This window comes from Mytilus edulis, chromosome 11 (assembly GCF_963676685.1).
Source record: "Mytilus edulis chromosome 11, xbMytEdul2.2, whole genome shotgun sequence".
Classification (NCBI taxonomy): Eukaryota; Metazoa; Mollusca; class Bivalvia; order Mytilida; family Mytilidae; genus Mytilus; species Mytilus edulis.
The window spans coordinates 74752159-74773154 of NC_092354.1; the positions used below are offsets into that span (position 1 = coordinate 74752159).

The 20996-nt window shown below is 33.7% G+C and overlaps 1 protein-coding gene across 3 annotated transcripts in view; it reads right to left on the minus strand.

The window, feature by feature from the left end:
* The window catches only part of LOC139496278 (neogenin-like), a 229785-nt gene that overhangs the window by 180973 nt on the left and 27816 nt on the right, over positions 1-20996 (minus strand). For all 3 annotated transcript variants that reach the window (XM_071284776.1, XM_071284779.1, XM_071284778.1), the window contains 9 exons: positions 20464-20664; positions 17827-17913; positions 16723-17060; positions 14362-14509; positions 13983-14090; positions 13483-13680; positions 8166-8249; positions 7638-7691; positions 2632-2733 (listed from right to left, as the gene is read on the minus strand). In XM_071284776.1, coding sequence (XP_071140877.1) covers positions 2632-2733; positions 7638-7691; positions 8166-8249; positions 13483-13680; positions 13983-14090; positions 14362-14509; positions 16723-17060; positions 17827-17913; positions 20464-20664 — 1320 coding nt within the window. The remainder of the gene's footprint in view (positions 1-2631; positions 2734-7637; positions 7692-8165; positions 8250-13482; positions 13681-13982; positions 14091-14361; positions 14510-16722; positions 17061-17826; positions 17914-20463; positions 20665-20996) is intronic.

Sequence of the window (20996 nt, forward strand, 5' to 3'; positions counted from 1 at the left end):
CAGTAGTTTCAGAGGAGAAGATTCTTGAAATAGTTTACGACGAAAGATGACGACAGACGACGGACGACAGACGACGACGGACGCCAAGTGATGGCATAAGCTTACTTGTCCCTTCGGGACAGGTGAGCTAAAAATGGTTAAAAATTGACTATAAAGGGCAATAACTCCTAAAGTGGTCAACTGACCGTTTGGTCATGTTGACTTATTTGTAGATCTTACTTTGCTGAACATTATTGCTGTTTACAGTTTATCTCTATCTATAATAATATTCAAGATAATAACCAAAAACAGCAAAATTTCCTTAAAATTACCATTTCAGGGGCAGCAACCCAACAACGGAATGTCGGATTCATCTGAAAATTTCAGGGTAGATAAATCTTGACCTGATGAACAATTTTACGTCCTGTCAGATTTGCTCTAAATGCTTTGGTTTTTGAGTTATAAGCCAAAAACTGCATTTTACCCCTATGTTCTATTTTTAGCCATGGCGGCCATCTTGGTTGGTTGGGTGGGGCACCGGACACATTTTTAAAACTAGATACCCCAATGATGATTTTGGCCAAGTTTGGTTAAATTTGGCGCAGTAGTTTCAGAGGAGAAGATTTTTGTAAAAGTTAACGCAGGACGACGACGGATGCCAGACGCCAAGTGATGAGAAAAGCTCACTTGGCCTTTCAGCCAGGTGAGCTAAAAATGTTAACTGCATAACATATTCAATACTTAAACATAAATTTCAATAACATATATCCTGAATAAATAAGAAAAAAAAATGGAAATATTAAATCAAATTTGTGAAATATAAAATATCAATATGAAAATAATGTCCTAAAAAAAAAGTCAATTGCAAAAAAAATACATATCCTAAAGTATATAATAAATTTTTGGTGGGAGTTCACATATATAAATGACCCCAGTTAATCAAAACAGACATTCTAAAACATCTGACCAAATTCACTGTCCCTACATTCTGGCAATTCAACCTTTTCAAAAACAAAATATGGTTTAATCTTCTATTGCATTGATATCCTTTCAGTTATGGAACACCATATACAATTTTAAAACTTCTTTTTACTTATACATTTAAAATCTAAGTCAGCACTTTTTTACAGTATCAAAAGAGGAAATCAAGAAAAGCTATGATTATCTCCCTTTGAACAGTAACATTTCTAAAAATTTGCAAATACAGATCCGTATAAGATATCAGGATGCTAGTTCTTATTATTACGATCCTCACCCGGACGCATTATTATATTCACATGAATAAAAACCTCGCAATAATTTATGAGTTTCCAATATTCTAGTCTAAGCCAGGTGCTCCACAGGGTGCAGCTTTATACGACCCCAGTGGTTGATTCCTGAACAGTTAGGGCAAATTTGGTCACTATATTCAAGCTTGATTCTGTCTGAATTTGGATTGTGATCAAATTTTTGACATAATATAGGTTTTTGTCACAAAATTAATGTGGTCAAAGATCTAACAATCTATTGCACAATACTGTGCAATTGAAGATTTCTTTTTGAAACTTTTCAAAATTCGAAATTTGAAAAATTTTGAAAAAAAAGTAAGCCCTTCAAAAAATGGTAAACAAAAAATCCCCCCCCCCAACTTTTTGAAACCCCCTTGGAGCAATAACCCTTATACTCAATCCTATGCTTTCCATTGCAGTATTGAACCTTGGAGTACAATTTCAGAGAGATCCATACACTTAAACACAAGTTATTGTCATGATTGTTTGGAAACTAGAAACATGCTTCTTTTTGGCCCCTTTTTTGGCCCCTAATTCCTACATAGTTTGGGCAATTAACCAAAAACTTAATCCCAGCCTCCCCTTTGTGATATGGTACATTGTGGTACAATTTCAGAGAGATCCATACAATTACGTTATTGTCTTGAAACTAGAAAAATGCTTGTTTTGACCCTTTTTTGGCTCTTAATTCCCAAACTTTGACCTTATAACCCCTAAAATGAATCCAAACCTTCTACATGTGGTTTTGAACATTGCAGTATGATTTCAGAGCAATTGAAATACTTCTACACAAGTTATTATCCTGAAACTAGAAAAATGCTTGTTTTGGGCCCCTATTGGGCCCCTTATTCCTAATCGGTTGGACCATCATCCCCAAAATCAATCCCAACCTTCCTTTTGAGGTATTGAACCTTCTGAAAAAATTTCATGAAGATCTATTGGCTTAAACTAAAGTTATTATCCGGAAACCAATGTTTTTTTCGATGACGACGACACAGAAGACGACATGATATACCATTATACATGTTATATGATCCCAAAAATTTGTTGGGGTCGTATAAAAATAAGTAAGTTGTGATAAGAAAACAGTTTATAACTGTGAGCTACTGCTTACTGATGATCCCCCTGCCAAAATATTTTGGTAAACAGGAAGTTGTTGAGAAATGAATCTGAAAGCGCATCAAAAGGAATAGGTGACTTATTCAAACCCTGAAACCAAATTTCAGAAATCCTTGTATTGTAGTTCCTTAGAAAATTGTGACAAAAGTTTTCAACTTGACTATCAGGTGTAAAATGATACAAGTGTTCGGTAAACAGGAAGTTGTTAAGTGATGAATCTAAAAATGGGGGGTATAATGCTCTGCTTACAGATTTTTTTACTCACCTTCTATGTGTTCTTTGATGTTTGGTCTTTTCCATGTAACCAGTACTGTTGGTACCTCTTCTCCTCGTTCCTTAATTCTGACATCATATGGTGCTCCTGGAACTAGAAATAGTAAGATTATCATTGGGTGTTGTAATAAGATTCAAATGCCTTTTTTCGTAATGAAGATATAAAAATATGCCACTTTTTTAAAATAAAATTTCAGAAATATGCCCCTATATAAAAATCTTGGATCTGCTATTTGAAACAAAAAATTCTAAAACAATTAGTTTTCAACTCTATTCTTAGTTAAACAAGAGCGCACACGCTGAAATGTCTCGCCTTCTTTACCAAAATACAAAAACTTAACACTGAGCAATGAACCATGAAAATGAGGTCAAGGTCAAATAAAACCTGCGCGACTGACATATAGATCATAAAATATTTCCATACACCAAATATAGTTGACCTATGGCATATAGTATTAGATAAAAAGACCAAAACTCAAAACCTTAACTTTGACCCCTGAACCATGAAAATGAGGTCAAGGTCAGATGACATATGTTCGCTAGACATATACACCTTACAATCATTCCATACAACAAACATTGACAAATATAGTAGATCTATTGCATAAAGTATGAGAACAAGAGGCTCTCAAGAGCCTGAATCGCTCACCTTGATTTTTTGGCATTTATCTTTCGTTTAAGAGATTGAGTGTCCAATTTCATTGTATTTTTTTTCTTTTTAAATTGTGTTAAATTGTCCTTAAAGGGCAATAACTCTTTAAGGGGTCAATTGACAGAAAGAGAGTATTGGGTATGAAAAAGAAAACTACACACTAGAATAATATGTAAATAAAAAAAATAACTATATCTGACATTTACCCAACAATACGTTGTTCAATTAGCCTGAAAATGACATAGCAGATAGATCTTGACCTTTTCATCACTTTGACTCCCTGTCACTTTTGCTCTTACTGATTTAGTTTTTGAGATATAAGCCAAAAACTGCATTTGACCCCTATGTTCTATTTTTAGCAATGGCGACCATGTTTCATGATAGATCAAACCTTCGGATAAAATTTATAAACTAGATACCCTAAGGAACATTCAGTTAAAGTTTGGAAGTATTTGGCCTAGTAGTTTCAGAGGAGAAGATTCTTGAAAAACTGCATTTTACCCTGTGTTCTATTTTTAGCCATGACACCCATGTTTTTTGACGAAATAGAAAATAAAACACAAACTTTATTTCATACACCCTACTGATCATTCAGTTGAAGTTTGGTTGAATTTGGTTGAGTAGTTTTAGAGGAGAAGATTTTTTAAAGTTAGCAAATATGATGAACAAATTGTGAAAAATTGTCATTAAAGGACAATAACCCCTTAAGGGGTCAATTGACAATTTTGGTCATATAAAACTTATTTGTAGATCTTACTTTGCTGATCATTTTTGCTGTTTACAGTTTATCTTTATCTATAATAATATTCAAGATAATGACCAAAAACTGCAAAATTTCCTTAAAATTACTAATTAAGTGGCAGCAACCCAACAATGGGTTGTTTGATTCATCTGAAAATTTCAGGGCTGATAGATCTTGACCTCATGAACATTTTAACCCCATGTCAGATTTGCTCTAAATGCTTTCGTTTTTGAGATATAAGCCAAAAACTGCATTTGACCACTATGTTCTATTTTTAGCAATGGCGACCATGTTTGTTGATAGATCAAAACTTCGGACACAATTTATAAACTAAATACCCTAAGGAACATTCATTTAAAGTTTGGAAGTATTTGGCCTAGTAGTTTCAGAGAAGAAGATTCTTGAAATAGTTTACGACGACAGACGACGGACAACGACGGACGCCAAGTGATGGCATAAGGTCACTTGGCCCTTCAGGCCAGGTGAGGTAAAAACAGACAAAAAACACAAAAACTTAACTATAACCACTGAACCATGAAAATGAGGTAAAGGTCAGATGACACCTGCCAGTTGGACATGTACACCTTACAGTCCTTCCATACACCAAATATCCTAGCCCTATTGCTTATAGTATCTGAAATATGGACTTGACCACCAAAACTTAACCTTGTTCACTGATCCATAAAATGAGGTCGAGGTCAAGTGAAAACTGTCTGACGGGCACGAGGACCTTGCAAGGTATGCACATACCAAATATAGTTATCCTAGGCCTATTACTTATAATAAGAGAGAATTCAACATTACAAAAAATCTTTACTTTTTTTTCAAGTGGTCACTGAAGTTTGAACCATGAAAATGAGGTCAAGGACATTGGACATGTGACTGACGGAAACTTCGTAAGGCCAATTAAAATTAATTGATAGATTTTAATCCCCGCCCGCCCCTATGAAATTGTCCCGCCCCGATTTTTTTTAATTTGAAAAATTTACGATTTTCGGATTTTGTTCATTTCCGTTACAGGTAACCGTCAATAATTTCGTTTCATTCCAACTTCCTGTTTCAAATTTCGGTTTTCATATTTCTTGTTTCGAGTACTTTAAAACGAATCGATTATGTTGACAAATCCTACTGCTCAATGATGACAATATCATCTATGGAGAATAGAGATAGATTTCCAGAAGGGCATGAAATATTTTCGGGTTACGAGTATTACGCTGTGTCCAAGAACGCAAATCGCGGTATGTCACAAATTGGAAATTTCTGTCATTAAAACCGTGGATTTTTTTTAATAAAACATTGACTTTGTGTAAGCAAATTTGGGCTCTGAAAGATTTCAAAAGCGCAAGAATATTGGAACACATTGGTAGAAAAAAACATAACTGGATTAAAGAAACTGACAAAAGCACGAACTTGTTATAGATCTATGACCGTATATTGAGTTCAAAAAGTCGGCAAACATACATATTGTGTTATAGAAAGCCCTTAGATTTACCCATGGCTATTGTTTTTGTTTAAAAACACCAAATACCCTTAAAAGAGTCATTAAACAGCTTCATGTTTTACATTGTAATTATATTTGCTTCAGTCTTGCATAATTGAGAATCTTAAAAGCACAACCCGACTATTACCAACATTGTTTGAGTTCTCATTTCATTCATAATACTTGTGTTGCATACCATTGCATTTGCATAATTTTATGGGGACTACAAACCATCATTTAAAAAGTAGTACAACTGAATAGAGAATTTCTCCATGATTTTACTGTTTACTGGAAATAGGATTCTAAAGTAGCAATTGCATGTAGAACAGTCGTTGCCAATCAGAGATATTTATTTAAGAATTTGAAACTTGTATGTACGATTCTTTATACATGTTTACACATGTACATGGTATGAGCTAATTCTAACACTTGCATCAATATTTTCAAGCATGATGATAAAAACTGTTGAAAACTGATTTTCTAAGTCCAAGGATCAAAACTCAGTGGCGGATGCAGGAATTTTCGAAAGGGGGGGTGCTAGCCCAGGGCAAAGGGGGGGTGCAGGGGGGAGGGTGCAAAATTGTCCCGATTCAAATGCATTTATCGGCCAAAATAAAGGGGGGGTGCGGACCCCCGGAACCCCCCCTCTGGATCTGCCACTGAAACTGTGCACAAAATCATCAGAAAGAAACAAAATTGAAACTTGACCTGTAACTTGTCAGGATAAAACTATATTGCAATATATTGTATTTCATGTATAAGTACCAAGTTGTACTCTAAAGTAAAATTTCTATCTATACCAATTTTCAAATCAATATCTATAAGCATGATGGGGGGAAATATGCAGAAAATTGAATATTTGATTGAATTTTCCAAGTCCAATTAGGAACCTAATTCAGCACAAAATCTTCAGACCAGAACATAATTCAAACCTTAACTGTAACTTGTCATGATAAAACAATATATAAAATATAAATTCAATATCTTCAAGCATGAAGAAAAAGTGTGGAAAACTGATTTGCTGGACTGATGGATCGATGGATCAACTGAGTACAAACTAATAATCCCCTTCAACTTCATGGGTAGGGAACTGAAAATATTCTAATGGTCATGGAACAATTTACTGTCAGATATTCTTAATTTTTCTCAAATCACTTTTTTACAAAAACTATTTTTACATAAAAAGGGTTACCAAAAGTTAGGTTAAAGAGGGGTTCTCATCACATACTCATGGGATAATAAATATCAAATGCCTAATTCCTGTGAAAGTAATGTCATCAAGATAAAAATAAATTCCAAAATCTTGCTCCTAACAATTTTACTGGCTATTCTAAATTCCTGCAAATAAAATGGCTCAATTCTTAATAAATTAAACTCCCTTAAAAGGTCCTTCCAAACTTGAAAACAATAATCACCAATAGATCTCCTACCTGGAGTTGTGGCAGCTATTGTAGATCACCTACCTGGAGTTGTGGCAGCTATTGTAGATCACCTACCTGGAGTTGTGGCAGCTATTGTAGATTACCTACCTGGAGTTGTGGCAGTTATTGTAGATCACCTACCTGGAGTTGTGGCAGCTATTGTAGATCACCTACCTGGAGTTGTGGCAGCTATTGTAGATCACCTACCTGGAGTTGTGGCAGCTATTGTAGAACACCTTACCTGGAGTTGTGGCAGCTATTGTAGATCACCTACCTGGAGTTGTGGCCGCTATTGTAGATCACCTACCTGGAGTTGTGGCAGCTATTGTAGATCACCTACCTGGAGTTGTGGCAGCTATTGTAGATCACCTGCCTGGAGTTGTGGCAGCTATTGTAGATTACCTACCTGGAGTTGTGGCAGCTATTGTAGATCACCTACCTGGAGTTATGGCAGCTATTGTAGATTACCTACCTGGAGTTGTGGCAGCTATTGTAGATCACCTACCTGGAGTTGTGGCAGTTATTGTAGATCACCTGCCTGGAGTTGTGGCAGCTATTGTAGATTACCTACCTGGAGTTGTGGCAGCTATTGTAGATCACCTGCCTGGAGTTGTGGCAGCTATTGTAGATTACCTACCTGGAGTTGTGGCAGCTATTGTAGATCACCTACCTGGAGTTATGGCAGCTATTGTAGATTACCTACCTGGAGTTGTGGCAGCTATTGTAGTTAGTTCATAATTATTCTGTTGTCTTTTCCCTAAAATGTAATAATAAAATTAAAAAATTTGATAAGCTTAATGTGAGAGATTATTTGCAAATTATCATATGTAACTATGTTATTATCAAAATTTTGCTGTTATTTTTAGTAAATGTAAATTCAATTATAATGGCAAATTTTTCAGAATGGGCTAAAATGGTATGCTTTTTTCTCATTTATATCAAAGGCTGTATGGTTGCCTATAATTGCTAACATCCACTTCTGACATCTGAACGTTGATGGATAGTTGTTTTATTGGCAATCAAACCACTGTGCACAACTCACAAACCCCAATGCCCCAACAGTGTCACTCATGGAAACAAAATATCACCAATTTCCTTTAGTTCAAAGACTCATAATTCTTACAAAGTCATTGACAGTCATATGATAAAAATTTCTTGTGGACATGCACATCTACATATTATGTCTTTATGACAATGTTATATCTAAATATACAATAGATTTTACTCATACCTGATTTAGCTTTCAAAAAAGCTGGCTTACTTTCTCCAAAACTGTTAAATGAGCGGACAGTCAGAATATACTGCGCATTTTGTCCTGAAATGAATACACCATGATTTATCATGTTTATATTAAACAACATTCCTAAGGACTAAATGTAAAGCATGGACCATTTGATTTTCTGGGGTGAGGCCTTGGATTTTGAGATAAGCTATACTTTTTTTTAACCATGCCATCCAAGGAAGATTTTCAACTGATTTTATAGTTCATTCTTATGTTGTACTGTTATACCACTGTCCCAGGTTAGGGGGAGGGTTGGGATCCCGCTAACATGTTTAACCCCGCCACATTATTTATGTATGTGCCTGTCCCAAGTCAGGAGCCTATAATTCAGTGGTTGTCGTTTGTTTATGTGCTACATATTTGTTTTTCGTTCATTTTTTTACATAAATAAGGCCGTTAGTTTTCTCGTTTGAATTGTTTTACATTGTCTTATCGGGGCCTTTTATAGCTGACTAAACGGTATGGGCTTTGCTCATTGTTAAAGGCCCTACGTTTACCTATAGTTGTTAATGTCTGTGTCATTTCGGTCTTTTGTGGATAGTTGTCTTATTGGCAATGCAATCATACCACATCTTCTGTTTTATACATCCAAGGAAGAGTATGTTTGTTGTGTCTATCCAAAGAAACATCATATCAGATACTTGTCATACTATCTGAAGATAAAGCCAGAATATAATTTTTTAGTACCTGAATAGGCCAGATTGTTTTTTTTTTAACATCAGACTCGGACTTCTCTTGAACTGAATTTGAATGTGCGTATTGTTATGCGTTTACTTTTCTACATTGGTTAGAGGTATAGGGGGAGGGTGGAGATCTTACAAACATGTTTAACCCCGCCGCATTTTTGCGCCTGTCCCAAGTCAGGAGCCTCTGGCCTTTGTTAGTCTTGTATTATTTTAATTTTAGTTTCTTGTGTACAATTTGGAAATTAGTATGGCGTTCATTATCACTGGACTAGTATATATTTGTTTAGGGGCCAGCTGAAGGACGCCTCCGGGTGCGGGAATTTCTCGCTAAATAAATGTGTCTTACTTCATTAATGATGTGGTAATATAGCTGATATATTGTCTATCATTATTAGGCTCAATATTAAAATCATCATTCAATACAGGTTTTAATTGGAATATTTTGAAAAGAATTATGTCAGATAAGGCCAGGGTTTTTTAGTTTGTTGGTTTACAGATTTTCCCCATGAAAAAGTCGGGTCAATCGGTCAGGAAAAAAAAGGAAACCAGGTGCTCCGCAGGGCGCAGCTTTATACGACCGCAGAGGTCGAACCCTGAACAGTTGGGGCAAGTATGGACAAAACATTCAAGCGTGATACAGCTCTGAATTTGGATTGTGATCAAATTTTTGACATTACATGTTTTTTTTTACACAAAACAAATGTCAAGATTTTACAAATCAATTAAAGATTTCTTCTTCAAACTTTTTAAATCTAAAATTAAATAGTTGACACAGCATAGGTTTCTGACACAGAATGAATGTGGTCTAATGAACTTAAAATATTTTTTTTGCCTTTGAGCAATTCACTATGCTGTTGAATATTAATCCTCTCAAAAAAATGTTTGAAGAAATTTTCTTTTTATTTATGAAATCTGAAATGAGAAAAGTTATTGGCAAATAAAAATAGAAAATGACATCATAGTCATGTCTGGTAAATTTCCAACATATATTATCAACTTCCATTCTATACAAAGAAAGATAACTCCAATTGAAAGTTAATTGCTATTGCACAATATTGTGCAATTAGATATTTCTTGCTATTGTGCAATACTGTGCAATTGAAAATTTCTTGCTATTGCACAATACTTGATATGGAATCCTGATTTGGACCAACTTGAAAACTGGGCCCATAATCAAAAATCAAAGTACATATTTAGATAAAGCATATCAAATAAGCCCAAGAATTTAATTTTTGTTAAAATCAAACTTAGTTTAATTTTGGACCCTTTGGACCTTAATGTAGACCATTTGAAAACTGGACCAAAAATTAAGAATCTACATACACAGTTAGATTTGGCATATCAAAGAATCCATTTATTCAATTTTTGATGAACAAAGTTTAATTTTGGACCCCCATTTGGACCAACTTGAAAACTAGGCCAATAATTAAAAATCTAAGTACATTTCTAAATTCAGCATATCAAACAACCCCAAGGATTCAATTTTTGTTAAAATCAAACTAAGTTTAATTTTGGACCCTTTGGACCTTAATGTAGACCAATTTGAAAACGGGACCAAAAATTAAGAATCTGCATACACAGTTAGATTCGGCATACCAAAGAACCCCAATTATTCAATTTTTGATGAAATCAAACAAAGTTTAATTTGGACCCTTTGGGCCCTTTATTCCTAAACTGTTGGGACCAAAACTCCCAAAATCAATACCAACCTTCCTTTTATGGTCATAAACCTTGTGTTTAAATTTCATAGATTTCTATTTACTTAAACCATGGAAGTAATATTGGAAGGAATAACATCGTCGTCACTTCAAAGGTTTCATCTGCGTTACCGCCCATCTTTCAATAACTCGTTAATTGGTTCAATATCTGGCATGGAAGTTTATTCTCCGCATGTGATCGATCAAATCACTGACACTTATCGGTCATTTTCATGTTCACGGAGAACTACGAACAGACAAGTTTTTGTCGAATATACATGCGAAGTAACCCGAATAGTCCATTCGTTACATTCCGTTGATGTACGCTGCCGAAAAGAGTCATTCGTTCAATTTTTATTTTAGTCCAATTTTTCCCTATTTTTGGTTAGTTTTAACTTAATAGTTAAAACCGACAGCTATCACATACGTAATTGGAGAACAAAGTTGTGTCATTTCAATTTTAAAATTTACAGACAATTAAAAAACCATTTCCGTATAAAGTTAAGAAGATGACTGTACACAAAATACGTTTGGACACCCTTTATTAAATACGAAAAATCTAAATCTCTCGTGTATTTATAGTCAATTAAATTATTAACAATTCTAAACGGGTCTATCCTTCAATTTGAGTTCTTGATACATAAACTAATTTGTGTAAAAATGAATTTACCGTAAGACAGATAAATGCAAGCCCATTTCGTCGGTTTGTTATATTTTTTGCTGTATAGCTTATTATATTAATACAAGCATTCCACAATAAACACTTTTTAAATATATATTTACGAAAATATTATCCCGGTTTTAGTTGTCCAGTTTCAATAATGCAATCAATGACATTTATGACATATACATAAATTTAGAATACTTGAAAGTAAATATTATTTCATTCAATCTCGATAAACTTTGCACATTTCAACAGTAAAAAAATCTATGCCTACATTTGCCTACATTATTTTGTTAAACATCATGTGAAACCTGATCGATTCATCGGTATTTAACTGTTTAACTCGGGATCCGCTTTTAACCGGAAAATACTTTTAGAACAGTTTAAAACAAACGGTAAAAAGCAAAAATATGCTAAATTAAATACAATTTCCCATGTTAAACTGCTGTAGTTTGAACAATTCTCGTCCGTTTTTCAAGTTTTTTTCACCATTCGATTTCTTTCTAAAGGTAGATATTCTATGTGATTCAGCGCTACCTTGTTATTAATAAACTAGGGATTTCCCACAGGTGCGCTATAATTACCGGACTCGATAAAACCACGTGACTGATAAGAAATTCCAGATGCCTTTTACAACCGCGGTAACGCAGATAGTAACCAAAGGCGTCTTACCGCTGAGACTATAATTGGATGAAATCGTATGACTTTAGTACAGAGCTCAGCATGCTATAAATACATGCTAATTAGTCGTTGTTATTCCTTCTAAATATTACTTCCATGCTTAAACTAAAGTTATTGTGCGAAAACCAAGAATAATGCTTATTTGGGCCCTTTTTTTGCCCCTAATTCCTAAACTGTTGGAACCAAAACTCCCAAAATCAATCCCAACCTTTCTTTTGTGGTCATAAACCTTGTGTCAAAATTTCATAGATTTCTATTAACTTAAACTAAAGTTATAGTGCGAAAACCAAGAAAATGCTTATTTGGGCCCTTTTTGGCCCCTTATTCCTAAAATGTTGGGACCAAAACTCCCAAAATCAATCCCAACCTTCCTTTTGTGGTCATAAACCTTATGTTAAAATTTCATAGATTTCTATTCACTTTTACTAAAGTTAGAGTGCGAAAACTAAAAGTATTCGGACGACGACGACGACGACGACACCAACGTGATAGCAATATACGACGAAAAATTTTTCAAATTTTGCGGTCGTATAAAAATATCTCTCAAGACAGGAAAATATGCAAAAAAAAAATATATATCAACAATATGTTTGGTTTGCTATTTTATCATCATTTCTTATATATACTAGTTCGATAAAATATTATTGCTTAGCTGCCATACACATCGCATGACATCGTGTAATAACTTTCTGTGAAAAAGGGGGGGGGAAGGGGGTTGTGTCCATGGACAAAGACGAAATTAAATCATCATTTCACAAACGTAGCCTTAAACAAATTTCAGGAAACTTGGTGATTAATGATCTTCAAACACGAAAACTGATAAAGAAAAAAATGCATAAACGTCGTACGAAAATAAGTTTCAACACACATGTCAAAACGTAATAGACTCGTCCACTGGAAAAAACCAAGATATCAGGTTCATCTGTTGTCATGCATTCCTGTCTTTTATATCAAAATGAACAATTTTTTTTAATTATCAATGACACAAGTCTTAAGGAAATTCCAAAGGATTTGTTTTAATTAAGTACTTCAACTTGACGTCTACAGTTGGACAAGTTCATTTTCCATTTTCTATCTTACGGAATGATGACAAATACGGAAAACAAACTTAATGTGTAATGGATTTTAAACACAGGTTTCGTTCTGCAAAATTATTTGTGCAAAATTATTTGTGCAAACAACATTTCAAGGTCAGTTATCACTGATTTGTTTATTTTTAGATACGTAAATTGGAAGTTTCAGTTTAGTGTTATCAAATTTCATTAGTGTTCAATGCATTTTATTTCTTAAAAAAGGATATATTTTTTTTCTTTTTTAGAGATAATGTTTTTTTTGGGGTCGGCAGGAATAAAAAAAAGCATGAAAAGTCAATTTTTATTCCGTAAATCGGCAAAATCGGGTCTGCGGATCTGTAAACCAACAAATGAAAAAAATCCTGGCCTAATTAACTTTGACCTTTTTAAAGAATTCTGACAGGGTAATTTGGAAACTTGATCAAATTTCAAAACCTTAAACTCTGATAAACTATAATAACTTACTCAACTCTGTAATGGTATACTCAAAAACAGAAGGTCCAAGTATCTTTCTATAAACCTCAGGGAGAAACCTGCCATGTCCTACTATATAACCTTTGACTGGTATACTGGTGTTTAGAGGCGACGCCCACATCAAGTTTACGCCAAGTGGTACTGGATCAGCTGTCAAATTAGATGGAGGTTCTGGGGGTTGCTCAATCACTGAAAAAAATATAATTTTGTCATAGTTTTTTTATCATATATTTCAAATTTGTTCTTTATTTGGTCATTTGTCATTGGTTGAATTGTCATTGTTTAGAATGTTTTAGCCAATCACAGTGTTTTGGTATAAGCTTTTTAAAATATAAACCAGAATAAGTTAGATTCTGAAGCAACAAACTTTCAATTAACCATTCTAATTTCTTGAACTACATTTAAGAGGTATAGATGCATCATGCTACCATACAATAACAAAAGATCAATCAAAATTGGTAAAAAAACACAGCAAATAATCCTTATATTACCTGTGCCACTTTTAGTAACAACCATTTGGACCCATGTTGAATATGGTCCAGTCCCATTGACAGTGACGGCTGCCACTCTCATCTCATAAACTATACCTTCTTCTAAACCTGAAAACAAGAGATGAAAGACAGTAGTTGTGCTGTAGTAATCATACAATTCAGTTCAATATATGTAAAAAAAAAAGAAAAAAAAAAAGAAAAAAAATGTTAACAAACGATGAATATGAAAAAAGCTCACACTACACAAGTGAACAAAGAACTAATATATGTTTAATCTTAAAATTGTTGATTTTATTTATACCAGCTTCCATTTCTTTATTTATATTGTATCCTTATCTTTAAGTTGTAAGTTTAATGAATAATTAAACAGTAGCCTTACCTGATAACAACATTTCATTTTTATCAGCAGGAACCAGCATAGTTTTACTTGTCTCGTCGTACTTAGTTCTGTATTCTAAGCGGTAATATACCAGGTCACCATTCTGTGTATGTTCTGGTGGTGGGTTCCAAGAAACCATAAAATTTTGCTGAAAAAAAGTAAGAATTTATATTGTCATTTATATATTTGTTCCTCCTAACAGAAGTTCTGCAGTAATTTTTGTTATAATGGAACTTCTATTCCGTGGCATTCCTAGTGCAATAAATTAAAGGATCTATGGTATATTTTCAAATGAGGAACCAACCAAAACACAAGAACAGGTCAGAACCCTGTACTTAAGTGATTTTCATTGGTCCATGTCAGTCACATTTGTTTAATATACATTGTAATGTTATAAATTAGGCTGTCAATTTCCTCAATTGAATTGTCTCATATTGTTTCATGTTGGGGCCATTTATAGCTAACACAGCTGACTTTGCGGTATGGGCTTTGCTCATTGTTGAAGGCCGTACAGTGACCTATAGTTGTTAATGTCTGTGTCATTTTGGTCTTTTGTGGATAGTTGTCTCATTGGCAATCATACCACATCTTCTTTTTTATAACACAGCTAGAGTTAAGTAAACAGACCTTGACAAAAAGTGAAAACCATTTGTTGGAGCATTGTTTTATGCATCTAGTATCAGTTATTATGCATACAAGCTTAAATACTGATACTAATTTCAATAGCAATTTGTAATAGCATAGAGGTTTTTAATTATTTGGAACGATTTTACTTGGAAGGAATATTTGCCGACTTCTTTAATAGATTCAGAAAAACTAATGTAGTGTTTTGTGAACTGTTGTTTGGGTTTATTGTTGTTGTTTGCAATGAAAATTGTCAGTTTGTTTTCCAAGGATGAGATTGAATATCTGTTTGGTATTTTTGGCCAGTCTTTTTCCGATAGTGACCAGATGATGTATGATAAGGCCAATTAAAATTAATTGATAGATTTTCATCCCCGCCCGCCCCTCTGAAATCGTCCCGCCCCGATTTTTTTTATTTTGAAAAATTTACGATTTCCGGATTTGTTCATCTCCGTTTCCGGTAACCGTCAAAAATTTTGTTTCCTTTCAGACTTCCTGTTTCAAATTTCGGTTTTCGTATTACTTCGAGTAATTAAAAAAGATTCTGCAGCTCTACGATGACAAAATCGTCTACCGAGAATAGAGATTGATTTCAAGAAGGGCATGAAATAATCGGGTTACAAGTTATACGCTGTGTCCAAGATGGCAAATCGCGGTATGACACAAATTTCTGTGATTAAGAATACTGTGGATGTTTTTATTGATAAAATGACATTGTGGCAGGAATTGTGGACTGTGAATTATACCCAAAGAGCTCGAATCGTGGAACACATTCGTACAAAACCATAACTGTATAAATAAAATGATGCAAGCACGAACTTGTTAGATTTATGACAGTACAATTGAGTTCAAAAAGTCGGCAAACACACACTTAGATTTACCCATGACTTTTTTACTGACAAACAGCACAAACACCTTCTGTCCCAATACCCTTAATAGAGCCATTAAACATCTTCTCTTTTTTGGTTAAGTTCATGTTTTACATATTAATTACATGTATATTTGCATCTATAAGAAGAATCATAAAAGCACCAACCCTTTCGTTTTCAAAACAGTTTCATTTTATTCTGAACTCGTAATTCTTTAGTTGCATATTTGTTTCATTTTAACAAAAAATGGTCGTTTAAAAAGACACTAAATTTGGTGAAGATAGTCTAACTGAGGGGAGCATTCCTCTTCATGTTTTTGCTGTTTAGGCTTCTGTAGCAGCTATTACATGTAGAACAGTGGTTGCCAATTAGAGATTTTTATTCATGTTAAGATTTGAAATATTACTAGTGTACCATTCCTTATATGTATATACATAATATAAACTTATTATTACTCTTGCATATTTGAAGAACACGGTTTCATAAGAAATAAAAATTAAAAAATAAAATCCTCCCACCCGCCCCATTTTTTTCAAAAATTTGGATGAAAATCTACTAATTAATTTTAGTTGGCCTAAACTGAAAATCAAATATCAATTTTGGAAAATAATGTTCAAAATCCCTGAAATAAAAAAAAAAAGAAAATAATTTAGTTACAGTGGATTCATTATTATTCATTGAATACCAGTTTTTGTGGATTTTGTGGTAACAGGGAAACCACAAATTTCAATTTTCAACTAATTACAAATTTTCTAAAGGAATAAATTCAGACTTTGCCAAAACCACGAAATTAAAAAACCACAAATATGCAAGTTCCCCTTAAACCACGAAAATAAATGAATCCACAGTATATAATGGCTTCACTTACAGTATTATTTACACTCTGTACATTTACATCTTTTGGCGGTGCCGATGGGACATCTGAAAATGTCCATACAGTTGTTGTAGTCAAGTTTCCTGGCTCGTCATTAAAATATGGTATCAGTGATATAATATATTCCGTATGTTGTTGTAAATTGTACATCACATGACTCATTATTGACGGCTTGACGAAGAAATCTACCGGCTGACTGGCTGACGATTTGATAGTATTGTATCGTACCAGATACCTGGTCAAGTCTGACTTATATGAAGATATCCAGGACACTTGCACACTCGTTGATGATAAGGGTTTGGCAGAGATGTAGATGCCGTTAGAAATATTTCCTATAAAAAAATATTACCGGTAAAATTTCTGATGGAATAGTGCTTTTTATACATGTGTAAAGTTGAAAATATTATCCGTAAAAAAAGTATAACAACTCTATATTACACTTGTCTGTAAAATGTAAACAAAATGGAATTGTGTGCCTAGCTTCGCTAACACAAAACATATGGGTTTTTTTTACAAATAAAAATAATATAAAATTTGATAGAAAAAAGTATAAGCTTTCAAATCTTTAAGGAACAGCTGAACTTTTCCTATGATTTAACTTGGTTCAACCCCTTTTTCTTTATTTTATGGTAGACAGCTTTTCTTTTGGCAAGCAATAGGCTATTTGCCAATTCCCGTAATTGACCCTGTAATTAGAGATCCCTAAAAAAGTTGTCTCCCTTATGAAGGACATTAACTTTTATTTACAATGGAGAGCTAGCAGAAAGAGCAAATTTACCTGTGCGTAATGTGAGTAATTTATAAGGTTTTTAAATCTTTTAATAACATTTATTTGTTGTTTAACTAAATACTTTTGACATCAGAAATTATTTTTCGTGAAAAATTAGTTAAACCGCCCATACATCACTTTCAATTCATCATGCTTTGCATTGGCTAACGCCAATTTTGTGCGGTATGGGACCAGTCTACAATTGACAAAGGGAAGTAATTTGTATAAAAAGTGTGTAATAACAGAATCAAATTTGTAATTGGCAAATGGACTATTCATATCGCCTTATTTCATATTAAGTTGCAATGATTGTTAAACAAATATCTTACTGAATGGTTCCAAGAATCTAACAATCTTGTCACTTTCACCAATGTTGTTTATTGCAGCTATTTCTACAGTGTAATCTTTACTTCTATCTGGAAAAAAAAGTTAAAAATAAAACAGTATTGACAGTATAGTTATTGTTAGTATAATATAAATAAATACAATATTTATGTTGAGTTTCGTGAGTATCGCTTCAGTGATCAAGATTAGTTATTGGCAATCAAACAAATTACTTTTTGAAATTTATTTTTCATAAATCAGTTAGAGGTTTCTTGCTTTAGAGCCATTTTTTACATTGAAAGTACCTGTGACGTCTAAGGAAGGTGACAGTTGTTACCCATTCATTTCATGTATTTCAGCTTTTGGTTTTGTCATTTGCTTTAATATGGACTTTCCGTTTATAATTTTCATCGAAGTTCGCTATTTTTCTCATTTGCCTTTTAATAATGTACTGACCCCTTTCTCAACGTTTTCTTATCTAATGAAGCAAAAAGAAATATCAGACTATAGTCAGATAGAGAGAAAAGAGGACTGATAATAATTTTCTTAAAGAATGACTGTAATATTTTTTCTGTCTATAAAGAAATAACATAAAAATGTGGTGCACACTGAATAACCCGTGTAGCAGGTTATTTAAAGTGTGCACCACATTTTTATGTTATTTCTTTATGAGCTTTTCCAATCACTTTGCGTCCGGCGTCCGGTGTCCGTCGTCGTTCGTCGTCATCCGTCGTCGATAACTTTTACAAAAATCTTCTCCTCTGAAACTACTGGGCCAAATTTAACCAAACTTGGCCACAATCATCATTGAGGTATCTACTTACAAAAATGTGTCCGTCCGGTGCCCCGCCTAACCAACCAAGATGGCCACCATGGCTAAAAATATAACATGGGAGTAAAATGCAGTTTTTGGCTTATATCTCAAAAACCAAAGCATTTAGAGCAAATTTGACAGGGGTAATATTGTTCATCAGGTCACCATCTATATGCCCTGAAATTTTCAGATGAATCAGACATTTCGTTGTTGGGTTGCTGCCCCTGAAATGGTAATTTTAAGGAAATTTTGCTGTTTTTGGTTATTATCTTGAATATTATTATAGATAGAGATAAACTGTCAACAGCAATAATGTTCAGCAAAGTAAGATCTACAAATAAGTCAACATGACCAAAATGGTCAGTTGACCACTTTAGAAGTTATTGCCCTTTATAGTCAATTTTTAACCATTTTTCGTAAATCTTAGTAATCTTTTAGAAAAATCTTCTCCTCTGACACTACTGGGCCAAATTTAACCAAACTTGGCCATAATCATCATTGGGGTATCTTGTTTGAAAAATGTGTCCGGTGATCCGCCCAACCAACCAAGATGGCCGCCATGGCTAAAAATAGAACATAGGGGTAAAATGCAGTTTTTGGCTTATAACTCAAAAACCAAAGCATTTAGAGCAAATCTGACAGGTAGTAAAATTGTTGATCAGGTCACGATCTATATGCCCTGGAATTTTCAGATGAATCAGATAATCAGTTCTTGGGTTGCTGCCCCTGAAATGGTAATTTTAAGGAAATTTTGATGTTTTTGGTTATTATCTTGAATACTATTATAGATAAAGTTAAACTGTAAACAGCAATAATGTTCAGCAAAGTAAGATCTACAAATAAGTCAACATGACCAAAATGGTCAGTTCAGCACTTTAGGAGTTATTGCCCTTTATAGTCAATTTTTAACCATTTTTCATAAATCTTAGTAATCTTTTACAAAAATCTTCTATTCTGAAACTACTGGGCCAAATTCAACCAAACTTGGTCATAATCATCATTGGGGTATCTAGTTAAACAAATGTGTCCGTTAACTTGGCCAACAAACCAAGATGGCTGCCATGGCTAAAAATAGAACATGGGGGTAAAATGCAGTTTTTGGCTTATAACTCAAGAACCAAAGCATTAAGAGCAAATCTGACAGGAAGTAAAATTGTTGATCAGGTCACGATCTATCTGCCCTGGAATTTTCAGATGAATCAGATAATCGGTTGTTAGGTTGCTGCCCCTGAATTGGTAATTTTGAGGAAATTTTGCTGTTTTTTTGTTATTATCTTGAATATTATTATAGATAGAGATAAACTGTAAACAGCAATAATGTACAGCAAAGTAAGAACTAAAAATAAGTCAGTATGACCAAAATAGTCAATTGACCCCCTAAGGAGTTATTGCCCTTCATAGTCAATTTTTAACAATTTTCTTAAAATTTGAAGATTTTCAATAACATTTTCCACAGAAAGTACTGTTATAGATAGAGATAATTGTAAGCAGCAAGAATGTTTAGTAAAGTAAGATCTACAAACACATCACCATCACCAAAACACAATTTTGTCATGAATCCATCTGTGTCCATTGTTTAATATTCACATAGACCAAGGTGAACGACACAGGCTCTTTAGAGCCTCTAGTTTATGTTATTTCGAATAGGTAGAAAAAATATTACAGTCATTTCTTATAATTTAATTCTTGATTCCATTTCAAACTGGAGTTAATCATGAAAAAACGGTGCTGACGTCACAGTCACATGACAAAATTATGTCTATGGGCTGATAAACAAAACCATGTCAGTCATCAGAAGACATGTTACATCCATTATTAAATTAATTACCTATATTAGTGACTAGAAGTTTTCTGATCTGTTCCTCCACCCTAAAGAACTGTTTTCTTCCATCGTCTTCTTCTACGACAATCTTGTATTGTCTTACTCTCACACGATACTCCTGAGGAGGGGGTAACCACTTTATCACCATTGAGTTGTTAGACAATACTGATAGATACATGTCTTTAGGGGGCGGAGGTGATGTTTTCTCTGAAAAATAAAAAAAAATCTGCTGATTCAGCAATTATTGTGTATATTTATTATTGCAACTGAAGAATAGAATAAATTGCAAAATTAATTATTGCAATTTCAGGAAATATGCAGTAAATATAAAAATGGCTGTTATTAATAATCATTGATGGAGATACTCAACCAGCATTATTTGCATTATCAAAAAACAAATTGACTCCACTTGTTCAGTATTCACTTAAGGAATGACTGTAATATTTTTTCTGTCTATGAAGAAATAACATAAAAAATTTGGTGCACACTGAATAACGCGCGTAGCAGGTTATTTAAAGTGTGCACCACATTTTTTATGT